We start from the raw sequence: 27,432 nt of genomic DNA on the forward strand, positions 1-27,432 counted from the left end.
TCCCTAAATCCTCTCACTCGGGGAGTGTAGCAACTGAGCGCCTGCCGCGTCCCAGAACTGAGGCCGGACACCGCCAACCCACCTCGGGACCCCGGCGCGGGGGCGCTACCACTTGCCGCGTACTCGCCGCACAGGCCGCGCACGCGCCTAGAAGCAAGCTACGGTGGCTCTGCTGGGGACAAATTATTCACGTGCTACTGTTCTGCAACCCCAATCTGAAGAGTGTACACTGGCTGGGACAGTTTGGGAACGCGGCCACGGAGCCATTTGCGGAAGGGGACTAATAAACGGATTGGGGAGTAGGTGGGGTAAATGCGTGGACAGGCATGAGGAGACAGAAAATTCAGTCTCCGCGGCCTAAGCACTGAACTGGGGCTGGGAGCCCACACTCAGAAGGTGCGCCGGATGCCCCGCCCTGGGGGCGTGGTTTCGCGGGGGCTCTGGCGGGGGCGGGGCCTGGTCCCGGCCACGCCCCTCCTTGCCAGTGGCCAAGGGCGCGGCACTTTCACTTCGCTGCAAAGCTGCGGTCTGCACCAGGTCTGCACCAGCCGAGCGAAGGTGATCCAGGTGAGTGCCGACACCAACGGACAGCGAGGAGCGCCGGCCCCCTCTGCCATCCCGAGCTGACTAGGGACGTCCTCCTTTTCCCCCTTCTGGTCTGTACACCTCTGTCTACCTTTCCATTCCCCTTGCCTTCCACCATCCCTTCATCCTCCCCCCTGATGGAATAGGTTTGGAGCGTCGAAATGGGGCCCACCTCGCTGTCTGTCAGGCAGGGAGATTCTCAAGGTCAGCCCTTCAGTTCCTTCCTTTCCTCTCCTCTCCCGGGGCTGTGCAGACCCGGCGCTCCTTGTTTCTGCCTCCCAGAGCCCACCTGACCTTGCCAAGTGCCCCTCTGGTGCAGAGGTTGGGCGGACAGGACACTGCAGGGGCGGTGGGCGGTGCAGGCCCGATCAGTAACAAGTGCCCCGGGAGCCCTGCGCCTGCTGCGGATGCGTTGCTAGGAACCCTCGGGGAGAGCCTCCCAGGGAATTGAGTTTGTTTTCGCTCTGCCTCATCGAAACGTTTGTCCATTAGTACTGGAACCCTTAAGTGGGTCATTTCCTACCGCTGCCTGAGAGCAGGAGACTCCGCAGGGGAAGAGGACTCTTTATGGACGGTTCTGCACTGGATTTCAGAGCATTTTCCTCCTTATCTGTGTCACTGCAGGGAGCCCCAGAGCCACTGCGGTGGGGCAGCTACAGGGCGGAGAAAAGGGGGCTGGAGAACTCACTAGTGAGTCATTCCCCGAAGTTGTGTCTTGTGCTATCCCTCTTTTTGGGCCACGAGTTTACAAGCTGCTTTGTAGCTTAGGAGACAAGTGGGTGTGGGGACAGGAGGTAAAGGAAAAGCTGAGACAAGAGGGTATGTAGGAAAGGAGTTGGGGCTTTAATCCCTCGACTGGAGAAAAGGAGTCCTAGAGGGAAGGACACAACTGCTGTGCAGACGTATGGCTCTTTGCGGGTGCTGTGGTCCTAGGCGTGGTCGTGTGGGAATGCTGCAGGTTTGAGATTTCCTCTGTGCCTGGGAGCTGCAGCGAGGGCTTCTCTTGGGAAATCTGTAGATCACCGGGAGCCTGCAGTTTCACCCAAGGTTACTGGTCAGAGTTCCAAGTCTGTTTTAGTTTAATGAATTCAGTAATTAAGAGCACAGTATCCTAGTCAGGGATTCAAGAATGTTTATTCTCACCGCAGTTAAATGTAACTAAATTAACTAAAACTAACACCTGAAATCCAAAGAAGTACTTTTACCCCTGGGAAGACGTTCTGTTAAGCTTCCAAAATGACACAGTGTTACAGAAATAGAACATTGTCAGCAATTTTTTTTTCCCCCTGAACCGATGTTACTATATATAAAACAGATCTGCTAGAAGGATACTGTGGCCAGCTATAGAAAGTGCACGCCAGGGGCTGCTTTAGATGAGGGAACAAAATTGGAGAATGGCAGTCTTCCCCCTAATTTAGATTTCCTCCTGCTAGCCTAGAGTCCTGAAGAGACACAGTCATGAAAGGGAATTTCCTAACCTGGAGGACAGCAAAGGGACTGAACATCCATGAAAGAAAGGGCTTTACCCCATTATCCAGAGACATGCTGAAAAGCCCCTGGAACAATCTGGAATGAAGTGGATGACCAAGCTGTCAAAATGCAGTTAGCGCCTACTGCATGCGCAGGTAGCTGTATTTAAACATATTGTTCCCTATATTTATACTTAAATATTCTGAACCTGTATACAGAATATCGCTGTGAACCACAATCGACCATGAACCATTTTTAAGCAATGTTTAAAAGAATCTCCATATTGCTACAGTTACACAGCTGAATTCATTAATACTACTTATGAGTATACCATCCTCCTGAAAGAGAAGAGTTCAGCAGTAAGGCTAGGATACTACTGTGGAAGGAGAATTCCTTCCCTCACTGTCTCTTGCAGCGTCTACCTACCTATCCGTCTTGGTGAGGAGAAAAACAGCAACGAGGAGACGGGAAAATTACATGACCTTCCAAATAACATTTGCAAATACCTTTAAGGGATTTCTGCATTTGAGATTTTAAGTTCCCGTTTACCCTCTGAGCTCTTTCCAGAGTTGAGCTGTTCATTAACTGGAACTCGGGTTCTAATACATCGGTGCCTTAGCTCACTCTTTTTTTGATAAGTGGTATTTTACTTCTCCAGCCGGAGCAACGTGGATGGTTTGGGCACAAGCTTCATTCTAAGTACTGTCAGGTACAAAGAGTTAGACTCCCGTTTGAGGCAGGAGCCAGCAGCCCAGGTGGGTTCCTTCATCCGGAATGTCTGGTACCCTAGCAAGGGCCCAGCAGCTGCTAGGAATTAACTACAGTCTGCCCAGTTTTTTTGTGATGGAAAATCCAACTAGTGTCACAGTGACTCATTCGAGATTTTTGTTTTCCTCTTGTGGAAGTCAGGGCTTAGTTTCCCCATGACCTCCATTCAGTTCCTATCTAATGCCAGTTAAGGCACAGGTTATGTAGAAATCATGATATGAAAAGTGCCAATCGCTGTTGATTTGCTCCTTTGCAAACCTGTGCACCTGAAAGCGGAGGAAGTTTTCCCTTCCTGTAATCTCTCCTCTTGTCATCCGGCAATGCCTGCATTCATTAAAAGAAATTTAAAAACAAGTAACTTTTTGGATCTTTTCCAAGTTTTTTTTTTTTCCTTCCAATTAGAAAGTTCTGAGGCTTTAATCAGTCAAAGACTTGGAGTTAATTATTAGCTCTCTATTCCTATGAATATATTTTATGCTCCGGAGACAGTTTGGGGGAGATAGAAAAATTGCAAAAGAGATCAGGTGTGGTCAAACTTGCTCTCCATTCTCATTAAGAGGCAGTATAGGCAAGGGTTGAGAGCACAGACTCAGGAGCCAGGCTGTCTGGCTGTGTATGAGTCCAGGCTTCCTCTGTGATGGCTGTGTGACCTTGGACAAGATTACTTAACCTCTCTGATGCTCAGCTTCCCCTTCCTGTCTGTTGTGTACTTGCTGTTTTCCTTCCCTGTGTTCTCTCTCGTACATCACAGTTTATGTCCTCAGAGCCTTGCTCTCAATCTGTTACCCTCCTGCTTCATGGTCCTTTCTATGTGGTCTCCATCCATTCACTGTGTCTTCTAGAAGGTCAAGACTTTCTCTCTGAGTCTCGATCGCCCTCGTAGCCCTGCGCACCTCACGCATTGTCAGTATGTAGTGGGGGATAATTCAGGGAAGGAATCATTCCAAAGCAATACTGAATAAGGTGGTAGGTGTGGGCTTAAGGCAAGCATTCCATTTAGGTGAGATGGTTTGTCCTACATTGACTTTAATCAAATCAGCTCCACAATGAGTTGCTACGAGATTTTTATTTTCTTGCGCGTCCCATGGCTTCTCCTCATTCTTTCCCTTGTCCTCTGAAGTCGGTGCCTTCAGACCATGGGAAATGTCCCGCAGCCTGTCGCTGGGATGACGTCTCCCAGGGGGCTCTGCTCCAGATGGGCCAGCATGACCCAGGGCTTATGGGTGAGGTGCCGTCACATCAAGGAACTCTCGCCCCATAGAGCCTTTTGTGTCAAGAATCTGAGAAGGTTTGGGGCGCCTGGGTGGCGCAGTCGGTTAAGCGTCCGACTTCAGCCAGGTCACGATCTCGCGGTCAGTGAGCTCGAGCCCCGCGTCGGGCTCTGGGCTGATGGCTCAGAGCCTGGAGCCTGTTTCCGATTCTGTGTCTCCCTCTCTCTCTGCCCCTCCCCCGTTCATGCTCTGTCTCTCTCTGTCCCAAAAATAAATAAACGTTGGAAAAAAAAAAAAAAAAGAATCTGAGAAGGTTTGCCATCACACCAGCAGGCTTACCTAGAATTTGTCCTGTGTTGTTACAGTCTACTCTTCTTAGATTCCTGAGGAGCTGAATTAACAGTTTTTTCTTCCAGGGGAGATTCAGTTCCATTCAGGCATGTGTCTTTAGTGTCTTTTCGTACAGAAGTCAGACTCCAAAGAAGACAGCGGATAATTAGCCCACTTGGCCTTACTGGGGTTTATTTGTGTCCGTGCAGACTCGCCCCACACAGAACTCTTCCCAGGAACTCGGCCATCACGCTGATCCCGCCCTCCCCCACTCCCGGTCGGCGCAGTTAGGTATTAATTATTTTCAGCACCGACAGTGGCCGTTTAACTATAAAGCTGAATACATTTGGATTGTAACACATTTATCTCTTAAAGGGCACAGATCTTCCACCCTGCTCACTGATAGCTAGCTTCCACTTTCCAAATGTTCACCCAGGAACATTGACGAGGAATCGAAGAACATGAGATGCTGGGGAAGTACCACTCCGACCTGCCTCTGCTGTTCCCCTCACTGAGTTAATGACCGAGTGCTGGATACGTAATGGTATGCCCGTTCAGCTAACTTCACGTTTAGCCCTCGGAGACCTATCTACCAAATGTGCAATGCAGCCATGGGCAGTATTTTTCGTCACCTGGGTTATTATTCCTTCTCTTAAACGTCCATGCACTTTAAAAATCTAGCCGTCTTGTGAAACTTAGACACTCACACAGACCTTATCATCTGTTTAACGTAGAAGCGTCCAGAACTGGCACTTTGAAAGTGTAGGATGGACGAAAAGAAATCCTGTGACTCCTTTCTCTCCCATCATGGAAACAGGAGATGCCTTTTTGTGTTGTTTCCCTCCAGGTTCTTGAGCTTTATATGGGTTCAGGAGGGGTCAGCTGCCCTGCCTGAGATGATTTGGAGAACCGTTCATTTGTAGAAACACCTAGAGGCAGAGGGGAGGCTGGGCAGCTACCCGGGGGAGCTTGAAGCAGGCTAACCAGACACCCAGCGTGGCCTCAGAGGTTTCTGAACCACCTTCCGACATCGGGGACTTACGGAAGTCCATTTGGAACGATCAGACCAGCCCTTAAAGTCACCGTCTTTGGGGTTAGTGTTGTGAAAATGGTGGTCTTTGCCACATAAGATAAGGGGCCATATGTAAGGAAGATTGGATTAATAGCACAGGGAGCCAAATGAGAATTTTAAGGAAAGGCTGGGGAACAGCTCCAAGTCAGTCTGGGAGTGCTTTATCTTCGTCCCATTCGTGCGTGTAGAAAAAAGGACACCACTGAGAAATTACAGTACAATTTGAGGAGAAGGGTCTTGCGAATGGAAGTAGGGGTTACCATGGTCCAGGCTGGCTTTTATCTGCTTGTTTGAGGGCAAAGAGAAAGCTGAAAGGTGAAATCCTTTCTCCCTTAAAAAAGACAGTTAGGGGCACCTGGGTGGCCCAGTTGGTTAAGTGTCCGGCTCTTGATTTCGGCTCAGGTCATGATCTCATGGTTCGGGAGATCGAGCTCCGCATCGGGCTCTGGGCTGACAGCGTGGAGCCTGCTTGGGATTCTCACTCCACGCTGCTCTCTCTCTTTCTCTCTCAGTCTCTCTCTCTCTCATAAATAAATAAACATTAAAAAAACTTTTTAGTCTAATTAATTTCATTTAGCTAAAGATCATGTGGCTCGGTTGACTGTCCGACTCTTGATTTCAGCTCAGGTCATGATCCCAGGGTTGTGGGATGGAGCCCCATGTCGGGTTCCACGTCCAGATTCTCTCTCTCTCTCTTCCCCCCCCCATCCTCCTCCCCCTCTCCCTCCCTCCCTCTGCCCCTCTCCCTTCTTACACTCACTCTCTCTCTCTCTCTCTAAAATAAAAAAAAAAAAATTAAGAGCCGCAATTAAGGGTGGTTCAATTAGTTAAGCCTCCGACTTTGGCACAGGTCACGATCTCATGGTTTGTGAGTTCGAGCTCCAAGTCGGGCTCTGTGCTGACAGCTCGGAGCCTAGAGCCTACTTCAGATTCTGTGTTTTCCTCCTCCCCCGCTCAAGCTCTATCTCTCCCTCTCTAAAAAATAAATAAACATTAAAAAACATTTTTTTTTAAATTTAAGCAAAGATAAGTTAATGTAACTTCATGGCTCAGAAGCAATAATTTGAGGCAGGTTCCCAAATCTGTAAAGCCTGCCTTTTGCCCCGTTTGTACCGTGTTGATTGCGCCCTGGGGGATTTTCGCTGGCCGCCCAGAGGGACTTGAGTAAGTAGTGAAAGAGAGCTCTACCCCAGGAGCCTTCTGATGAATGTGGTTCAGGACGTGTTCTGGGTAATCCTTGTAACTGGAGGAACCCCTGCCCCAGTGAGATAAGGCAGGAAGGGTGGCGGCAGCAGGCACTGGAAGGAAGGTTGAACCGCGTGTATGCGCTGGGGTGGTGAGGTTTCCAGCGCGCCTGTTGGGAAATTCCTCGAGGGACCACCTCGGGCAGATGTCCTAATGAAAATCCGTGTTGCTTAACTCAGGCACTAGCGTGGAGCGCGTCTTCTCCTCCAAACCCAAGCTTGATCCCCTTCCCAGGGGAGCCTTTGCAGGGGTGCCCTGTGGCTTTCTTAAAGTCGCCTGGGTGCCCGCTCACTGGCTGCACTGAACATTGCTGCCCCAGTGCTGCCCCTGCTCCTGCCCCCCACTGTCCCGTGGCCCCACCGGTTACCAGGGCGCTGGGCACCCTTGTTCTCTAATCTCCCCCTGGGCTTTTCTGCTGCCTCATGGCCCATACCCCACCTGCTTAAAATACTGTTCCCAGTTTTCTTTCCTCTCCTTGATATGTCCTCAAAAAAACCATGTTCACCTATTAAATACTCTGATAGATTAAAAAAGCTACAACTACAAGTGTTGCCATTTTAAAAATATATATATTCTAGGGATGCCTGGGTGGCTCAGTCGGTTGAGCGTCCGACTTCGGCTCAGGTCGTGATCTCACGGTTCGTGGGTTCGAGCCCCACGTTCGGGCTCTGCGCTGACAGCTCAGAGCCTGGAGCCTGCTTTGGATTCCGTGTCTCCCGTCTCCCTGTGCTCCTCCCCTGCTCTCACACACACTCTCTCTCTCTCTCAAAAATAAATAAACATTAAAATTTTTTTTAATATATTCTAGAAATAATTAGGTTTCTGCAGTTTTCTCAAAAAGGGCATCTATGGAAAACTCACAGCTAACATATTTAATGATGAAGGGCTGGAATGCTTCCCCCTCTAAGACAGGGATCAAGATAAAGATGTCACTTGTGTTCAACACTGTCCTGGTTCCGGGGCGTCTGGGTGGCTCAGTCGGTTGTGTCTGACTCAGGATTTGGGCTCAGGTCATGATCGCACGGTTCATGGGTTCGAGCCCCATGCTGGCAGTGTGGGGTCTGCCTGGGATTCTCTCTCTCTCCCCTCTCTCCACCCCTCTCAGTTTGCTTTCTCTCTCTTAAAGTAAATAAATAAACTTTAAAAAAAAAAAAGCCACTGTTTTAGTTCTAATTAGAGCAAGCAAGCAAAAGAAAGAAAAAGGCTTCCATAATGGAAAGGGAAGAAGTAAAACTGTCTTCGCAGCTAACACCATCCTGTATGTTAAGTATGACAAAGATCGTGGATCTACCTCTCCCTTCTCCTGGGCTCTCGTGCCCTGGCTCTGTTCCCCAGCTCTGCTCCTGCAGTGCAGCTCCAGTCCTGCCCCTGAGCAGGAGTTCTGCAGAAGTGACTCTCCTCATTGCTCCCTGGCTGGGGGAGAAAGCAATCGGACTCCTTGGTAAGGAGCAAACCCAGCAGAGGGATGTAGTAGCAAAGAGCTAGACCTCGCTGTCCGTCTGCTTATGTTCAGACCTCAGCTCCGTACTCACTGGCTATGGGACCTTGCACAAGTTGCTGAACTCTTCTTTGCCTCAGTCTCCCCATCTGTAAAACGGGGATGATAACAGTAACGACCACGTAGGATCATTATGGACATTGTTAATTTATGTTAACTCTATTATGGGCCTGACAGAGGAGAAGCAGTAGGTCTTAAAGTAGATGTTCAGGATGTAGTGATAATATTATTCCCCATTTTGCTATTTCGGCCATATGGGATGAAGAATTCCATGGGGAGTTAGAGGGAGGTCCCACTGAATCCTTAAATAGGCCTTTCATCTGAAGTCATGTTGCCGATTGTTTAGAATTTGCGGGACACTTGGCCCGTGACATTGGAAGCGGTCATCTGAAGAGCTCATCCTGGACCATAATGACCACCACTCTCGAAAGATGAAGAGTGTTCAACTCTGACTCGTTTGACTGGTGGGAAAATCTGGTCTGGCAAGTGATCATGACCATGAAAGAGAGATCTGGGAATCTACGAGCTGTCCCAGGTTAGGCTCACAAGAGAAGTCTCAGAAGAGGCTGAGCTGTCTTCCCTACCTGTGTTGGTTTGGTCTGAGCCCTCTGTTCAAGCTGAAAGAAGAAAGCAGTCTCCTGACAGGCACATCCTCCGTGTGTGATTGTGAACATCCTCTGGTCTCATCAGCCCGTCGGGTTCTTAAGGATGCTGTAGAGAAGGGGGCCCCTCACGAGCCTCCAAGGATGTTGGTAGAATGTGGACCGCCAAGATAGGATCGCCAAGACAGAACTTTACCAGTGGTTTTAGGATTGGATAAAATCAACACCTCCCGAAAACTGTATCTTTGCCTAGAACAGTGGTTCATAAAATGTGGTCCCTGACCAGCATGATCGTCTAGGAACTTGTTGGAAATGTAGATCCCCAGGCCCCATTAAGCCCCGCGGGATCTGAGACCCCACCTGCGGGTGGGGCGTGTTTTAACAAACGCTTCAGGTGACGTTGATGCTGCTAAAGTTTGAGAACCACTGACCTAGAACAGAAGACAGCACTGTATCGAGTTTCCGTCTTCATGGAAGTAACTATAGAAAACGTCAGCAGGAGACAGATTCTGTGCCCTCAAGGAGCATATTTGGAAATGTGTACTATTTTCATTGATCAGTATGCAAGGTACATGTTATAATAGCTCACTGCTGAGCGCGCAACAAATGTGCAAACATTCAAAGGCAAGCCTGCAGCCCATGCAGGTCGGTCAGGAGTGCAGGTGTCATGGAGGGAGGGGGAGTACTTAACACTGGACCAGGATCGGGCAGCGGGAACAAATTTAGGAGCAGGGCTGCCAGAGATGTATTGCCTCACAGACTGCTTCTTAACCCTCGACACATGGGCACCCACTTTCTACCATTGCCCTGAAACCTGGCTGTCGGGGCACCTGAGGGGCTCAGCTGGGTGTCTGACTGGACCTCGGCTCAGGTCGTGATGTCACGATTCGTGAGATCGAGCCCCATGTCGGGCTCTGCGCTGACAGCACGGGAATTCTGCGCTGGAATTCTCTCTCCCTCTCTGTCTGCCCCTTGCCCACTCACACTCTCTTTCATTCTCAAAATAAATAAGTAAACTTAAAAAACAAAAACAAAAACCTGGCTGTCAAGGGGTCCCACTCACCAAAGCCAAGAGCATTTGGGAGGTGACACTTCCTCTGTTAACACATAACAGTCTCCCTCACACCTTTCCTCCTCTCTGCCTCTCAGCTTAGTCCCTGGAGGGAGAACCAGCAGGTGATGGCTGTTAACTCTGCTCGTAGAGTCCATCTCATAATCCAGACGTGTCTGTCCTCTCTAACCCCATCTCCTACCACTCCCGTCAGCTCCTGGGGCCCGGCCACACGGGCTGCCTTCCTGGCCCACCAGTGTGCCGGGCTTTCCCTCATCTAGGGCCTTTGCACTTGCCGCTTTTTCTTTTTGTTAATAAATTTATTTATTTTTTTAATATTTATTTTTGAGAGAGAGTGCGCAAGTAGGGAGGAGCGGTGGGGGGGGGCGGGGTGGGGACAGAGGATCCGAAGCGGGCTCTGTGCTGACTGCAGAGAGCCTGTTGCGGGGCTCCAACTCACGAACCTTGAGATCGTGACCTGAGCCAAAGTCGGACACTTAACGGACTGAGCCATCCAGGCACCCACTGGCTGCTTTCTCTGATTTGAATATTCTCCCTGCCCCCCACCCCCGAAATGTCCTGTTGGTGTTTCTTCCTCATTCCCGTGTCACTGCAAATGTTGCCCTAGCAAGGAGGTCTTCCTGGTCTTAACTGAGATATAATTGACATATGAGATTGTGTAAGTTTAAATGTCTCAAATATTTATTGATCCCTTGGCATGTTTCCGGTCAGTCTTCTGTCCTCCTTAGAATGTCGGTTCCTTAAAGGACAGGGGGACCCCATCTTGTCCACTGCTGTGTCCCCCACACTTCTGCAGTGCTGGCATATAGTGAGTGCTTTCCATGTTGTGACTGAGTAAGTGAATTAAGTGTTCTTAGACACATTATGCTGTCCACACTGGGAATCTACAGAGAACAGCCTTTTGCCAAATTCGAATCTATTTCAAATGGTCTCAGAACTAATTTCTTTTTATTTTTATTTTTTTTAAGGTTTGTTTTTATTTTTGAGAGAGAGAGAGAGAGAGGCAGAGCGTGAGTGGGGGGCAGCAGAGAGAGAGGGAGACACAGAATCCAAAGCAAGCTCGAGGCTCTGAGCTGTCAGCACAGAGCCCGACGCGGGGCTCAAACTCACACACCGTGAGATCATGACCTGAGCCGAAGTCGGACGCTTAACCGACTGAGCCCCCCAGGCGCCCCAGCACTAGTTTCTAAGTCGGAGTACCTGAACTGATTTGTAGAAAAATCAGTATCTCCTTATTTAGGAAGTGTTACTTATGTGGGCAGACATGCACAGTTAGCAGTGTTTACAAGATGCCTCCGTATTTGGACCCACGTTTATTAAATGCTCATACCAGATGCTTACCTAGTTCATTTCAGTTAATTCCTCAAACCATCCTGTGAAGTACGTAGTTAGTATTCCGTTTTGTAGAGAAATTAGAGAACATTCCCAAGCTCGCAGAGCCAGTGTCTGAACACACATCCATCTGACTCCAGAATTCCTGCTGTCTCTGCGCCTGTGGATTTTCCCATAGGAACAGACAAATCAGAAAACAGTCTGTTAGGAGTAAAGTTCCGAAAGGATCTCTGCTTTTACATGAGTGATAAGTAATTCCATTAAAAATAAAATCTGGCTTCTTTTAAGCCTTCAAGTTAATATTCTTTCAAAAACTCTTTTGACTCATCTCCAGAACTCTCCGGAAACAGTTAACTGAAAGCTTACACCTCTGAAACACTCATAAGGGAGGGAAGAACAGAAACGCTTCTGTCCTATTTCTGCCTTTCTCCAAGACGTTCACTTTCATTTTGAAGGGTATTTTTGTACCCAGTTTCTTTTTTAATTTTTTTTAATGTTTATTTTTCAGAGAGAGAGACAGAGCGCAAGTGGGGGAGGGGCAGAGAGAGAGGGAGACACAGAATCGGAAGCAGGCTCCAGGCTCCGAGCTGTCAGCACAGAGCCCGACAAGGGGCTCGGATTCACGAGCGGTGTTGATCATGACCTGAGCCGAAGTCAGCCGCTCAACTGACTGAGCCACCCAGGAGCCCCTTTGTCCCCAGTTTCCGATCACTGCTAGGAACGGGGGAATCTGGAATTGGGTACGTGTTATATTTGCCTTTTCCCCCAGTAGAACAGGAGCCTCATGAGGGCAGGGACCAAAGTCTGGTGTGTTCATCTCTTCATCGCCAGCACTGGACCTGTGAGTGGTAAACTTGAATAAGTAAGTGAGTGCCCGCTCACACCCACACAGGGATGAGCCTCTCCCGCTGCTGCGATGAGGGTTTCCATGACTACGGTTTGCTGATTTCCATGGTCAGCGCTGCAAACCTGCTTCCTCCTGAATACCTCCTGCTTTTCCGAGATTTTAACACAGCTGTCTAAGAGCTCAGAACAAGAAGTGAACGTATATCGTTTTAAGTGTAGTTTGCTGTTTTAAAATAGCAGTCCTAAATTATAAACTCTTTTTTTTTTATTTTTTTTTTCAACGTTTATTTATTTTTGGGACAGAGAGAGACAGAGCATGAACGGGGGAGGGGCAGAGAGAGAGGGAGACACAGAACCGGAAACAGGCTCCAGGCTCTGAGCCATCAGCCCAGAGCCCGACGCGGGGCTTGAACTCACGGACCGCGAGATCGTGACCTGGCTGAAGTCGGACGCTTAACCGACTGCGCCACCCAGGCGCCCCCTAAATTATAAACTCTTAAATGTATATTGCCACTTAGTTAAGCATCCCCTTTCATAACTGAATCAGGGCAAAATTAACATAAACATATGTGATATAACCCGATGCGGAACATTTGTTGAGAGTTTACCACGTGTCAGGCATCCTGCTGAGCATTAATGGCTTCCCCATTTCCTCCTGGAGACACCCACAGGGGTGGGTGGGCACCACCCTTGTCTCCCTCTGAGGAAGAAGGAAGCCCAGGTTGCTGAAATGCAGGGAGGAATGTTCCCAAGGACACAACAGCTAGGAAGGTGAGAACCAGGTTGAGTTCAGTGTCCCTCCACAACTGCAGCCCTGTCCCGTGCACTGCACAGAGCAGGTAAGTGACAAGGGTCAGCCTAGAAGTCACATAGGACGGTATGATGGGATTCGTAACATATTGCCTATTCCTTTGCTTTCTCAATTCCTAATTGTCAGGCCACTTTCTGTAGAATTTTTTTGGTACGTGTCTGCTCATTTTGGAAATGATAGAAAAGTACAAAGGAGGGGCGCCTGGGTGGCGCAGTCGGTTAAGCGTCCGACTTCAGCCAGGTCACGATCTCGCGGTCCGTGAGTTCGAGCCCCGCGTCGGGCTCTGGGCTGATGGCTCGGAGCCTGGAGCCTGCTTCCGATTCTGTGTCTCCCTCTCTCTCTGCCCCTCCCCCGTTCATGCTCTGCCTCTCTCTGTCCCAAAAATAAATAAACGTTGAAAAAAAAAATTTTTTTTAAAAAGAAAAGTACAAAGGAAAATCTGTAATTTACGCATCTAGAAATAATTATGCTTATGATTTTGATATTTTCTCTTCTGTTATTGAGAAAACTAAGATTATATACTACATACACTTCTTTTTAAGTTTTTTGTTTTTTTTTTTTAAGTTTACCCCTTTATTTTGAGACAGAGAGAGAGAGAATCCCAGGGGGGGCTCTGTACTGCCAGCGCAGAGCCCAATGCGGGGCTCAAACTCACAAACCCTGAGATTATGACCTGAGCCAAAATCAGACACATAACCAACTGAGCCACCCAGGCGCTCCTGTATACACTTTCTGAGGTTTTTTGTTTTTTTTTTTAATGTAACATTCTGTATGTTAAGCCTGTTTCAACATCTTTACTTGTGTGTGCACCATTTTTAATGGTTCTACAATATTCTATATTATGGGTGCATTAATTAGTCCTCTCTGCTTGGTCATTGTGCCATTTCTGTCGCTGCTGTTATAAATACTGTTCAGGTGAATGCCTTTGAACCAAATCTGTCTGAGTTTCTGATTGTCACCTCCAGCTACGTTCCCAGTGGAGTTCATGAATCAAAAGGCACAAACGATGTCAAGAACATGCCCGTTGTTAGGCTGCTCTCCAGATGGTTCTATTTTACACTTCCCCCTCTGTGTAATAGTGCAAACTAGGTACCTTTAAATACGTACCTAAGTAAATTTCTATTTATACAAATCATAACTTCTAATGTATTCAGCTGGAGGGTGACAATTAACAAATGCCATTACACAGCTAAGTGGGTTGCAAAGGAACCCATACCTGCGTTGGTGGTTGGGCACCACGTGCCATGTATCTGGTGCCACAAAGACGCAAGTCTAGGGCAGAGCTCCCACCCCCAAGACAACCTCATCTTCTTGCCTCAATAGAAGGGTTGCTGGTGACACAGAGCAGGTATGTAATCAACAAAATGTTGCGTGTTCGCTGAAGCCACTGCCCTGGGGCTATCTGCTGGCTCCAGGCTGGGACAGCCTCGGGCGTGGCTGCCGCTGCCTGGGGTGTGGCCACTGTGAACTGAGCTGCCTCCACTTCACCAGTGCGCACACCTGCACCTGAGCCCACAGAGGCCAGTCTTTAAGGGGTGGGAACGTCCGTCTCTGCCCTCGAGTCCTCCGAATAGAACGATTCAGCAAAAGATCGGGGTTGGTTTTTTTTTTTGAACCCTAAGTGAATTAAGCTGATTCTCTCCTTAAAGGACAAGCCTTACCCATTTTCCAGTCCCAACTGGATTTCTGTTTTCAAACCGCAGTGGGGACAGAGCCTTTTTCTGTGTTCTGACCTCCTCTTTCTCTGCTTCAGAGGTTTCAGTAGATACTTGTGAGGGGAACAAAAGGAAACTTGAATTGCTTAAGCGCCTACTTGATGCCTGGCTCTGTGCTAGGCGACGAGCATTATGTGAGTTGGAGGCATGATTCCCGAAAGCCACCTGGAGTTGCGGCTTGCTTTGTTTATTCTGCAGGTGTCAATAGTCACAGGCTGTGCCCGGCGTGGAGAGGCCAGGCAAACACAGTCGCCCCGCGTGGGAGCTTGTAACTGGCCGCTGTCTGGTCTAGCCCCGATCACACCAGGCAGTGCTGACTGCCAGGCTGTATGAAGCAGGGGTCCTCACTCGGTGGGAGCGTGAGGGGGTGTCAGGAGGGCCCCTCCCACAGGCGGCTTCCTGGACTTTGCTCTTGCACCTTTGCAGGTGTGTCCAGGGCTCCTGCAGGGAGAGGCTCAGGGAGCGGAGGCACTTTCCTCCCGTCTGACACACTCACTGTCCCACAGCTGATCATGTGGTCTTTTGCGAGCCACCCACTCTAGCATTGGACTCTGGGTCTCCCTTCCTGTACGTTCTCTGCCCTTCAGAGGTACTTGGTGTTCCCGGCTCTGCCTGCCCCCTTTTCCCTAATACCACAGTCAGCGTAGCAAGGTGGGGGGAAGGTAACTTTCACTAGAGTGTGAAAGCCTACTAGGTTTAAACTCCCAGATTGCATGTATCCTTTGCAAGAGGAGCTCAGTAGTAAATATTAATTCCTAATTGTGAATTTTTGAGCAGTCGCCTGAGTGTTCATTGCTTTGCCACAGAAACATTCAGCCAAGAGGTGCTTATCTGTCCTGCCACTCAGCCGCTTGTATCCCAAGCCCTTGCAAACCAGAAACTCCAAGGTCAGTGACTAAGCCATGAAATTCTACTGTTTTGCCTGTGCCTGAGCATTCAGGGAAGAATTCCAAAACCTGCTCTGGTCTTCGTTCTCTTCTCATCCACCTGAACCTCGATTTCCTTTTCTGCCAAGTGAAAAGGCAAGGCTCTGGAGATGGGGTTCTCAGTCCAGGCCTCTCAACTTGCAAACTGTGACCTAAGCCAAGTGTGCTTCCTTCATTGTCCTTAAACAGGTGGCTTCTGACAGAGCGAGTGACAGCTTCATTTTCAGTGACCTGTTTGGCCCCAGTGTGTTGAACTCAACGGACATCAGATAGATTGGAAGGCTCGGTCATTTTTATCTTCAAAGAGGCGTTCGGAATTCGCCCTGTGTTTTTATTTTAATAACTAGTACAGAAGCTTCCTCCGCAAGCTGACTCTCTGAATTTCGGAAGCAACTAATTCTACAAGAGAATGAGAGCAGGGAAGTTTGGAGGGCAGCCTGACTGCTTGCTGCTGCCATACCTGATGGTGGGGACATGGTGGCCAGGAGGCCCTTCCTATGCTGAGTCATGCAGACGGCTTTTGGGGGTGTGTCCCCCACCCAGGTGAGGTGGGGTGGGCGCCCCTCCGGAGCAGCTCCGTGAAGAATGTAGGAGGGGGACACTGGTAAGAACTGTGGATCGTGGCAGGTGGGGGACAGACTTTTGGGGACTTCAGCCCCAAATGTCATTTTTCAGACCTAAGCAAAACATATTTTTTTTTTAATGTTTGTTTATTTTTGTAAGCAGGGGAGGGGCAGAGAGAGAGCCACACACACACAGAATCCCAAGCAGGCTCCAGGCTCTGAGCTGTCAGCACCGAGCCCCACGTGGGGCTCGAACCCACGAACTGCGAGATCGTGACCTGAGCTAAAGCTGGACTCTTAACCGACGGAGCCACTGAGGCGCCCCCAAATCCCACACTGAGGAAAGTGCTGGGACACTTCTCAGTTTGCAAATGGGCTTAAAAGGGGACATTGGAACCAAATTGGAATCTAAATTTGAAACCCAGCTCTGATGCTTTCCATTTCAGACCTTGGGCACATGATTTCACCTCTGGGTACTCTCTGGACACGGGGGTAACTCACCGTATGGTCAGGGTGACTGGAAACACCTTGGGGCTCGGTAGCCCCTCCCGGGCTTACAGGCGAGATTGCAGTGAGCCTGTCATCGAGATGGACGTTGTAAACTGAGTGCAGAACACACAGGAGCTGCTTGCCTGGGACAGCCTCGTGCACGGTGGGTGGGCAGTAAGGGTCCCAGGAAGCACTGCCTCTTCCCTGTGTCCTGCCTGTCCTCGCCCGTCTCCATCCCGTGACCAAAGCTCAGAGAGGTTGGGGGGCAGCACGAGTTTACCTTGACATGATGAGGGTTTCCTCCCAGCTGCCAAGTTTTCTTCTCCTTGACGGCCAGTCTGTTTCTTCTCTCTTCTTCTGGGGCAAAACAGTGGCTAACACAGCTAAGACTGCAGAACACTGAAAATGCTGAGATTAGCTTCTTCTCCAAGCATTCTATGGGGAGATTTTCCAAATACACAGAAACGTTGGAAGAATTATACACTGAACATCCTTATAGCCACCACCTGGGTTCCATAGTTAACACTGGGCTCTGTTGGTTTACATTGTCATTTCTTGATGCATTTCAAGAGGAGTTGCAGGCAGCAGAACATGTCACGGGCTCGTTTTGGGGTGAGGATTCGATGAACAGCCTGGGCTCCCCTGAGCCTCCCGGCGCTGGGTCTCTTCGCAGCGTGACAGGCTCCAAAGCCATGCTCTGCTTTCAAAGCACTAGATCTGGGTCTCCTACCTGTGATGCCTCCGCTGCTGAACCAGAGTGTGCCCCAGGATCAAGGGGAGTCCCGACCCCCTGCCCTCACAGTGTCCCCCATGCCAACAGACATACAAACAAAGAACTTGGAATCGTGGTATACTTCCTGTTTCATATCCTGCTTCCGTCTCCCTCCTTCCCCCTCTCTCCCCCTCTGCTCCTCCCTCCCTCCATACCCCCTCTCTGCTGTTGAATATATCCTTTAGGATTTTGCCATGTTAAGCTTTTTTTTCAAAAACATAATTTGTAGCAGCTATATCTTTCTATAGCAATGACTACTGCAGAGGTATAGCTACATCTCGTAAATGTAACGTTCATCAGAAGAGAACATGTTATGATCGTATACTTTTTAAGTCTGTTTATTTATCTTGGGGTGGAGGGGGAGAGAGAGAGAGAGAGAGAGAGAGAATCCCAAGAAGGCTCCCAGCTATCAGCACGGAGCCCCGTGGCAGAGGGGGGTGGCCGGACTTTCAGGAATCGTGAGATCGTGGCCTGAGCTGAAATCAAGAGCCGGACGCTTAATTGACTGGGCCACCCAGACACCCCAGACCTGAATAACTTGTAAATTCTGTTGTGTGATACACAGGAACGTCTCCATCTACCTCTTAGAAACATCTTGTTTACTCATACCTTGGTGGTCTAGGTATACCTTTGCAGGTAATGACGCGCACGGCTCCAGGCCTCCCTCTGTGGGTATCTCCCGTGCCGGCTGGTATCCTAATGTCTTCTTCCTTCCACAGAGCCAACATGGCCGTCCTCTCTAAGGAGTATGGTTTTGTGGTTCTAACCGGTGCCGCCAGCTTTATCATGGTAGCTCATCTAGCCATCAACGTTTCCAAGGCCCGAAAGAAGTACAAAGTGGAGGTGAGTGGGAACATAGACTTGTCTGGGGCTAGAGCTTGTTTTCAGTTGTGGAGGGAGAGGGGAGACGCCAGCGGTCAGCAGTGGCAGTTGGACTACACCTGTTGGAAACGCTGCCCCTTTCCGGCAGGAGGAAGGCGGGGAACTGAGGGGCCCTGCTGGGGAGCAATTTCCATCTTGTTTGTGCTTTGTCTTTCCTGTGGGAAGACCAGGTGTGCTGGGACAAGAACAGGATGCTTTTGGCTGGAGCTAGGTGCCGGGAAGACTTATTTCCTAAAGAGGGTTCAACAAGGGGGACTTCATCAAAACAAAAAGCTTCGGTGCAGGAAAGGAAACTGCCAACAAACTGAAAAGGCGACCTACTAAATGAGAGGAACTATTTGCAAATCATACATCCCATAAGGGGTTAATTTCCAAGGTACATAATTCACACAAGTCAATAGCAAAAAAACCAAGCAACACAATTTAAAATCGGGCAGAGGACCTGAACAAACGTTTGTCTAAAGAAAATACACCAGTGGCCAATAGGTACATCAAAGGGTGCCCGACATCATCATTAATCATCAGGGAGATGCAAATCAAAACCACAAGGAGCTGTCACCTCACACCTGTTGGAATGGCTGTGTTCAAAAAGACAACAAAGGACCAAAGCTGGTGAAGATGGGGAGAAAAGGGAACGCACCGTTGGTGAGAACGTAAATTGGCTCAGCCACTATGGAAAACAGTATGGGGGGTCCACAAAAAACTTAAAAATAGAACTGCCATATGATCCAGCTATTCCATTCTGGGGATTTATCCAGAGAAAGTGAAAACATGAACTCGAAAAGATAATGTGCACCCCCATGCTCATTGCAGCACTGTCTCTAACAGCCAAGATACAGAAGTAACCCAAGTGTCCATCAGTGGATGTGTGGGTAAAGACGATGTGGTATATATACACAGTGGACCACTCAGGCGTAAAAAAGAATGAGATCTTGCCATTTGCGACATGCATGGACGTTGAGAGCATTATGCTAAGTGAAATAAATGAAAGATAAACACTGTATGATCTCACTTACATGTGGAACCTAAAAAAAGCTAAAATGTACAGCATGGTGGCTATAATTAATTTTTCTACACTGCATGTTTGAAAGTTGCTAAGAAAGCGACTCTTAAGTGTTCTCATCAAAAGAAAAACAAATCTGCAACTCTGTGGGGTGACAGATATTAACTAGACTTACTATGGTGATCGTTTCACAATACATACATACATCATACACCTGAAACTAATATAAGGTATGTCCATTATACCTGGGTTTTTTTTTTTACATAAATAATCAAATAAGCTAGAGAGGGCTGAATGGCAACAGTATTTCCTGGTGTGCCACTTTAAAAGTGATGTCTTGGGGCGCCTGGGTGGCTCAGTTGGTTAAGCGTCTGACTTCAGCTCAGGTCATGATCTCGCGGTTTGTAGGTTTGAGCCCCGCGTCAGGCTCTGTGCTGACAGCTCAGAGCCTGGAGCCTGCTTCGGATTCTGTGTCTCCCCTTCTCTCTCCCCCTCCCATGGCTCATGCTCTGTCTCTGTTTCTCAATAATAAATACACATTAAAAAAAAATTTTTTTTAAATAAAATAAATAAAAGTGATGTCTTAAGGTGATTTTGTTTCCCAAATAGTGAAGAAGCATGTGTTGCGGAGGTTAGCCTGAGCTCAGACACTGGACATAAAAAGGAGCTCTATTAAATGCTCCCTTTATGTAGTTCCAGATGATCTAAAAGGGATAATTACCGAGGTTGTCCCTGGTGAGCACATTTAAACGTCTATTTCTGTTTAGCAACTTATAATTAGACTCTCTGACTAGAGCTTCTTTTAAAGTTTTCATATATTGATTTTCGTTTTTTTTTTTTAATGGACATGTCCATGAAAATTCTCACACACTTACTGTTCCCCCATTAAGGAAACTCTTAAAAGCTTGTGGCATTGGATCACTCTGGGGAAGGAGCTATTTCCCTGTGGTGTCTGTGAGGTACTGGAAACTCACCCGTGATGGCACCATGTCAAGAGCACGGAGTTTGCAACACGCGCTGCCTCCGTCCCTTGTGCAACTACGGCACAGACCTACATTCCTCGCACCGGGTATTAACAGAAATACATCGGATCTGCTTCTGGGAGTTGAGACCCTTCTCCCTGCAGATATTTAAGCAGAAAGCGATCAGCTGTCAAGGGCATAATAGAAGCTGCTTGAGGATAGGATATCTTTTAGGGTTGACTGTAACTCAACACCGAGTGCTACTCTTGACCATTTGATCCACACGGACTTTGTCTTCACAGTATCCGATCATGTACAGCACGGACCCTGAAAACGGGCACCTTTTCAACTGCATTCAGCGCGCCCACCAGAACACGTGAGTGTTGGCCCTGCCGGGTGCTGGGGGGGTGTCTGTAGAGTACGTGCTTTCTGCCCAGCACCTCGGCCTTTACCACTGTGTGCTGAGTAGCAGCTGTGAGAACGATCACAGTAAGGCACCTCGCTGAAAGTGTTGTAAAAAGGGGCGCCTGGGTGGTTTAGTTAAGCATCCGACTCTCGATCTCAGCTCAGGTCATGATCTCACAGTTTGTGAGTTTGAGCCCTCGCATCGGGCTCCAGGCTGACAGCGTGGAGAATCCCTGCTTGGGATTCTCTCTCTCTGCCCCCGCCCCCCAAAATAACTAAATTAAAAAAATAAAAACTATTAAAGTGTCGTAAAAAATACGTATGTGAGATTAAATATTGTGAGTTGTTAGCATAGCGAGGTTCCGGATGATCTTTTCAAAAATGTCTTTTGCATCGCATCGTCCATCTAGAGCATTTGGAAGCTGTCCTCTCTGAGATGAGCGTGAATCTCCCAGCCCTGGGGAGGGGGCAGCTGTGGGCTTGGGACGGAAATCTACTGAAATTCTCCAAGACCTTCCTCGTGGGCGTGTTAGAGCCAGGGCTTTTGCCCAGTGTGTTCTGAGTTACCCTTACTCCCACGCAGAGAAGAGAGGGTAGATCCTGGTGGTGGGGCTGCTCTCTCTCCTCCATGTTCAGTTTTACTCTCAGGTTTCTAACTTGGCAAGTTAGTAAGGGGCTCTTCGTTTTACAGGACGTAAGTCGGTGGGGCCCTTTCTAAAAAAGTTCTCTGTCTATTCCAGGTTGGAAGTGTATCCTCCTTTCTTATTTTTCCTAGCTGTTGGAGGTGTTTACCACCCGGTAAGTTTTTCCGGGGGGGGGGGGGGTTTCATCTGTTTGGATTTAGTTCGCTGCGCTATTTAAGGAAGAGACAGCAGGAAAGGAACGCATACTGAACATCACCGACGTCTATTTAAAAGAATTGCATTCAGCTGCTTCTTACAAAGCTAATCTTTAAAGTAGGGCGAATTTTCCCCACTTTTGACAGGTGAGGAGAAACCTCTTGGGGACTGTGTAACTGTCACGGGGCAAAGAGCTACCTGCAGAATAGAAGAATCAGAATTTGAACCCAGGTCTGTCTGAGTCTGGAGGGTTCGTGTCCGTAGTTGTTATTGGCCACAAGCATTTACTGGTCCCCTGGGGTTACAACAGTGAACAAAACAGGCAAAGGTCCCTGGTTTACTGTTAGTTGGGGTCACAGACAGAAATCAAATGGGTACAGCATGTGATTAGGCTAGAAGGTGATGCTGACGGGAGACACCTGTCAGCGGGGTGGTCACGTGAGGATCGTGCTGCTTGCAGAGGTGACATTTAAGCAAAGGAAGTGAGAGTCAAGCAAAACGTTAAGAAGGTGAGGGAGTAGGTGCTGCAGGTGTTTAGACACCTTCCAGACAAAGAGCGAGGGTGAGGCCCTGAGGCAGGAGCCCACCGGGTCTGTCTGGTGAACAGGGAGAAGGGCAGGTGGCGTCAGGGGCGAGCGGAGCCTTGTCGGCCAGAGAAACGCTCCGCACTTCACCTTAACCTAAATAAAGCAGGTGTGTCTATGCCCGATTAGGTGCCAGTGGGTCTTGCCCTGGACAGAACGAGGTTCCCTTTCAGGGACCAATTTCCGCTGAATTCTTTTTTTTTTTTTTTTAATGTTTATTTTTGAGAGAGAGAGAGAGCGTGCAAGTGAGCAGGGGAGGGGCAGAGAGAGAGGGAGACCCAGAATCCGAAGCAGCTCCAGGCTCCGAGCTATCAGCACAGAGCCCAAGGCGGGGCTCGAACCCACGAGCCGTGAGATCGTGACCTGAGCTGAAGTCGGACCCTCAACAGACTGAGCCACCCAGGCACCCCTAGTTTCCCCTTAATTCTGACCAGAGTGCTGACACTTTGCGTTTCTGGTCCTCAGCCTTCCGTGGGCCTCTGGTCGGTACCTGAAGGGCCTTGTGCTTTTGTTAGAAGCTCCCAGAATGGCACACCTGTAGTCCATGGCCTTGAAGTTCATATTGTTTTCAGAGACACGTCTGCTGTCTTAGAGAAGACACTTCTTCCTGTGCCTCTAAGGGGCCCCAATCCTTGCACGTGACTGGACGAGCCCGTCTAAATAGAGTAGTTGGTCTCTCCAGCTAGGCGTCACCCGCTGTCGCCCGCATCCCCTTTCCCGTCCCTCTTCCCTAGACACCATTCCCGGTGCTTCGGTCTTTAAAATACTCTGAGAACTGCTAGGACGACGAGTACGTGGGTCCGAGGTTGATGGTAACTCTGCAGCCTTAGTCTGGCACGGCCTGGCAGAGACCAGCTTGCACGTGGTGACTTACGGGCCTGGGGTTTGTGTTTTTAGTGGTTTCATGCACCTGATCGTGAACTTTACCCCAAATAAACTAAACAAACAAAGTCCTAAGCTACTAACCTTGCCCCCAGTGGTGCACTTGGAGACCGTGACGAGCGATGTTGCATGTTCCCGCACAGCCTCCCTTTTTCTCCAGACTCCTTCTGACCTAATGGTCACCCCAGGATGGTGCCCAGTAGGACTGTTCATCTTGCAGGAGCTTTACTCTCTCAGGCGTAATGGGAAGGGGAAGACCTCCCCCTCCCAACACCTCCTGTGCTGGGGTGACAGCACCACACGTCACGTCCACCTTTTCTAGCGGAGCCCCTCGCCCCTGTGCGGCCGCAGCACAGCCCCCTTCCAACCCCCCCGACCCTGGCGGGGAGCCTCATGGAGCGATGCAGGGGCAGGGGTCCCAGGCTGCCTCCTGTTAACAGCCCCATGGGAGACGACCGGGCTTGGGGTTCACCCTTCGAGCCCCAGGCCTGCCTCTCCCTCTCTTGTGCTCCAGCACGTGTGTGCCCCAGGGCAAGCCAGGGCTGGGGTGGGGGGGGCTCCTTCCATCGAGGCCGGCACTCCTCTCCCGTCTGTGCAGGGTTCGTAGAGGGATCACAAATCTCTGATGTTCCCGAAACAAATAACATCCCTCTCACGCGAAGTTTGGTATCTTCCCATAACCGGGAAAGTACTATTTTCTTAACACACTGTGCCATCAAAACCCTAGATGTTAAAGAACATGTGGCTGTTTCTTGAATGCCGATCCTAACACAGCCCTTCTATTTTAGCGTGTAGCTTCCGGCTTGGGCTTGGCCTGGATCGTGGGACGAGTTCTCTACGCATATGGTTATTACACAGGAGGTAAGTGCGCACGGACGTCTGCCAGGGAAACAAATTTCAAATCTTATGCGACTCTAGTTTTCTTCTTAGCAGGGCTTTAAGAAAAGGGGAAATAACTTGATATTTAGGTGAAAGGTCTGGTATCTTCTTTCTGCTAAGTTTTCAAGACTAGCAAAACTTGTTTTTACTGAGCGTTTTCTGTGTCACTTGCTGCTCTAAGACCTTTGAGTATGGTGTCGAACCTTATGGCAATTCTAGGATATAGACGATATTATCCTGTTGTATAGATGGGGAAACTGAGGCTCAGCGCTTACCAGTGTCCACTAGTTAGCCAGATTCACACCCAGGCAGCCTGACTCCAGAGCCCCCGCTCTAATTCCCTACTGTCAGTAGTGTGCCCGAGAGAGAAGGGGGAGGAAGATTCCTTTGGCTGTGCTTTCGAAAGAGGGGGAACACTCCCAAAGGTCCTGGAGCAACGTTGCTCTGATTATTATCCCATCGTTTTTTTAAGGTCCAAACAATACTATTGCGACATTTTTTAAATGTTTCTATTTATTTTTGAGAGAGTGCGCAAGTGGGGGGGCGGGGGAGGGGCAGAGAGAGAGGGAGACACGGAATCTGAAGCAGCTCCAGGCTCCGAGCCGTCAGCACACAGCCTGACACGGGGCTCGAACCCACGAACCGTGAGATCATGACCTGAGCCGAAGTCGGAGGCTTCACCGACCGAGCCACCCAGGGGCCCCAGTCGTGGCATGTTTCTTTGCGTGTAGTATCTGACATCCTGACAGCTTTCGGCCAGAGGTTGGTTGACCTCGTGAGACCAGACAGTTGAGGTACAACCCGAGAGGCCTCAGGTAGGGTGGCGTGTGGATATTGGAAGCACTGTCCTTTCGGGGACACCCCCAGTCACTTCCCTTTCTTCTGTTACAGAACCCAGCAAGCGGAGTCGGGGCGCCATCGGCTCCATAGCCCTCCTTGGCCTGCTGGGCACAACCGTGTGTTCTGCCTTCCAGCATCTTGGTTGGGTTAAAACCGGCTTGGGCGGGGGGTCCAAATGCTGCCATTGAAGAATCATAGGCTGTTTAAAAACTCTCGTTCATTTTGAGTGACTTTTATTTTCAGTTACTTTTTTTTTTTCTAAATATAATAAAAACCTACCTGGCATTAGCCTCATACCTAAACCTGACTCCATCGCTTCCTTTTGAGTCTTTACCTAAAAGAAGTAGCCCGTTCCTACTAGACGAGAGAGGTGATGGATAGTAAGCGCCCCTCCTCACGCCCCCAGAGGGGGTTTGTTTATGGGAAGTTGGGAAAACGTCTGCTTGTGGTAATACGTTCATAATCCTGCCACAGCCGTGAAAAGCTGGGGCTCAAGGAAGGGAAGTCTTCTAGCCTAAGGATGTAAGATTATCTTATCACTTGCTAATACGTACGGGAACAAGGATTTTTTTTTTTTTTAATTTTTTTTTTTTTACGTTTATTTATTTTTGAGACAGAGAGAGACAGAGCATGAGCGGGGGAGGGGCAGAGAGAGAGGGAGACACAGAATCGGAAGCAGGCTCCAGGCTCTGAGCCATCGGCCCAGAGCCTGACGCGGGGCTCGAACTCACAGACTGCGAGATCGTGACCTGGCTGAAGTCGGACGCTTAACCGACTGCGCCACCCAGGCGCCCCGGGAACAAGGATTTTTTAAAATTTCTATTAAATATTGCTTCTATTGCTGAGAAGCTATTTACGACTAAGAGTATGAAACTTAATATAAGATCTGATTGCATAGGTCCAAAGGCAGAAAGACACCTTACAACAAAATGGGGAAAATTCGAAGGTTTAGTTGACTTGGAGAGGGATGCCGGTTGGTAGAATGAGAGGGCTTCCCCTGAGCGAACATGGCCGTGAACGCCACTAACAGGACAGTGTCTCCACCTGTGCTGTTCAGTAGAGTAGCTGTGAGCGACATGGCTACTTACATTCAAATTAATACTTTTTTTAAAAACGTTTATTTGAGAGAGAGCGGGAGCGAGGGGCAGAGAGAGAGAATCCCAAGCAGGCTCCGTACGGTCTGTGCAGAGCCCGATGTGGGGCTCGAACCCACGAACCGTGAGCTATCGCCTGAGCCAAGATCAAGAGTTGGATGCCCAGCTGAGCCACCCAGGCGCCCCTCAAATTAATAAACTTTAAATAAAACAAAACTCAGTTCTGTAGTTGCTCTCGCCACATTTCAAGCGCTCCATAGCCCACGAGGATCAGAGATGGGATCTGAACCCAGGCCCGGCTCTAAGATCCATGCTTCTTCCATTGCACTCCTGCGTCCCTTCAGGCTGGAATGCTCTGGTCAGCCATGGCCACATGCCCCCCCGGGGCCATCCGGCCATCTGGTGAGGAGACTGGGCCGTCACGGCATATAGCCCACCATAGTTCATGAGACGATTGCCCCAGCATGGAGCGAAATAAGGAAAATGGGGGCTGTTTTCATAAAGCTGAAACTTGTGTTTTTACATTAAAACGTCATTTAGAAAATGATGACGATGATGAGTGGCAGAGTTTCTTTTTCGGTCCTGACTTGGAAAAAAATAACGCATTAAGAATTTAGAATAGGCTGCTCTGGTTTTTTGGTTTTGTTTTCTGGTTTTTAAATAAGATGCACCGCAGCTTGGAGAACTCGTGGTGGTTTCCTTTCTCGTCACCGAGTCCAGGTGCCAGGGAAGCAGCGCAGGGGAGACCTGGGGGCGACGTGGCATTTTCACCTTTGTTTGAAGTCTGCACAGGGGAGGCTTTTCAAATCATGTGGTCCATCTCAGTCATTTTGCTGCCTTTGAATGGGCTCAATGAAGTTTTAGAAGGAACCCACCACGTAAAATGGTGCTGTGATTGAGTAGGGGGCCCACAGCTCTGCCTTTCCCTTTCCCCAGGCCCCCCACCAACAGCACCTAGGGCTTGGCAGAATCCAGCCTATAGATCACTGCCCTGGAGAATGACCATGTCTTATCAGATAAAGGGTTAGTATCCAAAATCTATAAAGAACTTACCAAACTCAACACCCGAAAAACAAATACTCAGGTGAAGAAATGGGCAGAAGACGTGAATAGGCACTTTTCCAAAGAAGACATCCAAATGGCTACCAGACACATGGAAAGATGCTCAACATCACTCATCAGGGAAATACAAACCAAAACCACACTCAGATACCACTTCACACCAGTCAGAGTGGCTAAAGTGAACAAATCAGGAGACCATAGATGCTGGAGAGGATGTGGAGAAATGGGAACCTTCTTGCCCTGTTGGTGGGAATGCAAACTGGTTGAGCCACTCTGGAAAACAGTGTGGAGTTTCCCCAAAAAATTAAAGATAGAACTATCCTATGACCCGTTAATAGCACTACTAGGAATTTATCCAAAGGATACAGGAGTGCGGATTCATAGGGGCACATGTACCCCAACGTTTATAGCAGCACTTTCAACAATAGCCAAAGTATGGAAAGAGCCTAAATGTCCATCAACCGATGAATGGATAAAGAAGATGTGGTTTATATATACAATGGAATACTACTTGGCAATGAGAATGAAATCATGCCATTTGCAGCAATGTGGATGGAACTGGAAGGCATTATGCTGAGTGAAATAAGTCAGAGAAAGACAGATATCATGTTTTCACTCATATGTGGATCTTGAGAAACTTAGCAGGCGGCCACGGGGGAGGGGAAGGGGAAAAAATAGTTACAGAGAGGGAGG

At 49.0% G+C, this 27,432-nt stretch overlaps 1 protein-coding gene across 4 annotated transcripts; it reads left to right on the forward strand.

Moving 5' to 3' along the window:
• Positions 1-494: 494 nt before the first annotated feature.
• On the forward strand, positions 495-24,885 carry MGST3 (microsomal glutathione S-transferase 3). 4 transcript variants are annotated; one of them, XM_047076523.1, is made up of 7 exons: positions 16,317-16,698; positions 17,873-17,943; positions 18,027-18,150; positions 20,457-20,530; positions 21,300-21,357; positions 23,653-23,725; positions 24,635-24,885. In XM_047076523.1, exons 3-7 carry the CDS (start codon positions 18,034-18,036, stop codon positions 24,769-24,771), a joined length of 459 nt encoding a protein of 152 aa, XP_046932479.1. In that variant the 5' UTR covers positions 16,317-16,698; positions 17,873-17,943; positions 18,027-18,033; the 3' UTR covers positions 24,772-24,885. The 4 variants fall into 4 exon arrangements, with proteins under 4 accessions (XP_046932480.1, XP_046932482.1, XP_046932479.1 ...); XM_047076524.1 differs by lacking the exons at positions 16,317-16,698; positions 17,873-17,943 and adding an exon at positions 495-567; XM_047076526.1 differs by lacking the exons at positions 16,317-16,698; positions 17,873-17,943 and adding an exon at positions 4,334-4,908.
• Positions 24,886-27,432: the final 2,547 nt, after the last annotated feature.

Source organism: Lynx rufus, unplaced genomic scaffold (genome assembly GCF_022079265.1).
Source record: "Lynx rufus isolate CCGP_SWC_20201006 ecotype Redwood Valley unplaced genomic scaffold, mLynRuf1.p SCAF_15, whole genome shotgun sequence".
NCBI lineage: Eukaryota > Metazoa > Chordata > Mammalia > Carnivora > Felidae > Lynx > Lynx rufus.

Excerpts from the sequence above, each read along its gene's own strand:
- MGST3 (XM_047076524.1), top strand. The coding sequence starts at position 18,034 with ATGGCCGTCCTCTCTAAGGAGTATGGTTTTGTGGTTCTAACCGGTGCC. Across the intron at positions 21,358-23,652 it reads TTGGAGGTGTTTACCACCCG|CGTGTAGCTTCCGGCTTGGG; the intron begins GTAAGTTTTTCC and ends CTTCTATTTTAG. Across the intron at positions 23,726-24,634 it reads ATATGGTTATTACACAGGAG|AACCCAGCAAGCGGAGTCGG; the intron begins GTAAGTGCGCAC and ends CTTCTGTTACAG.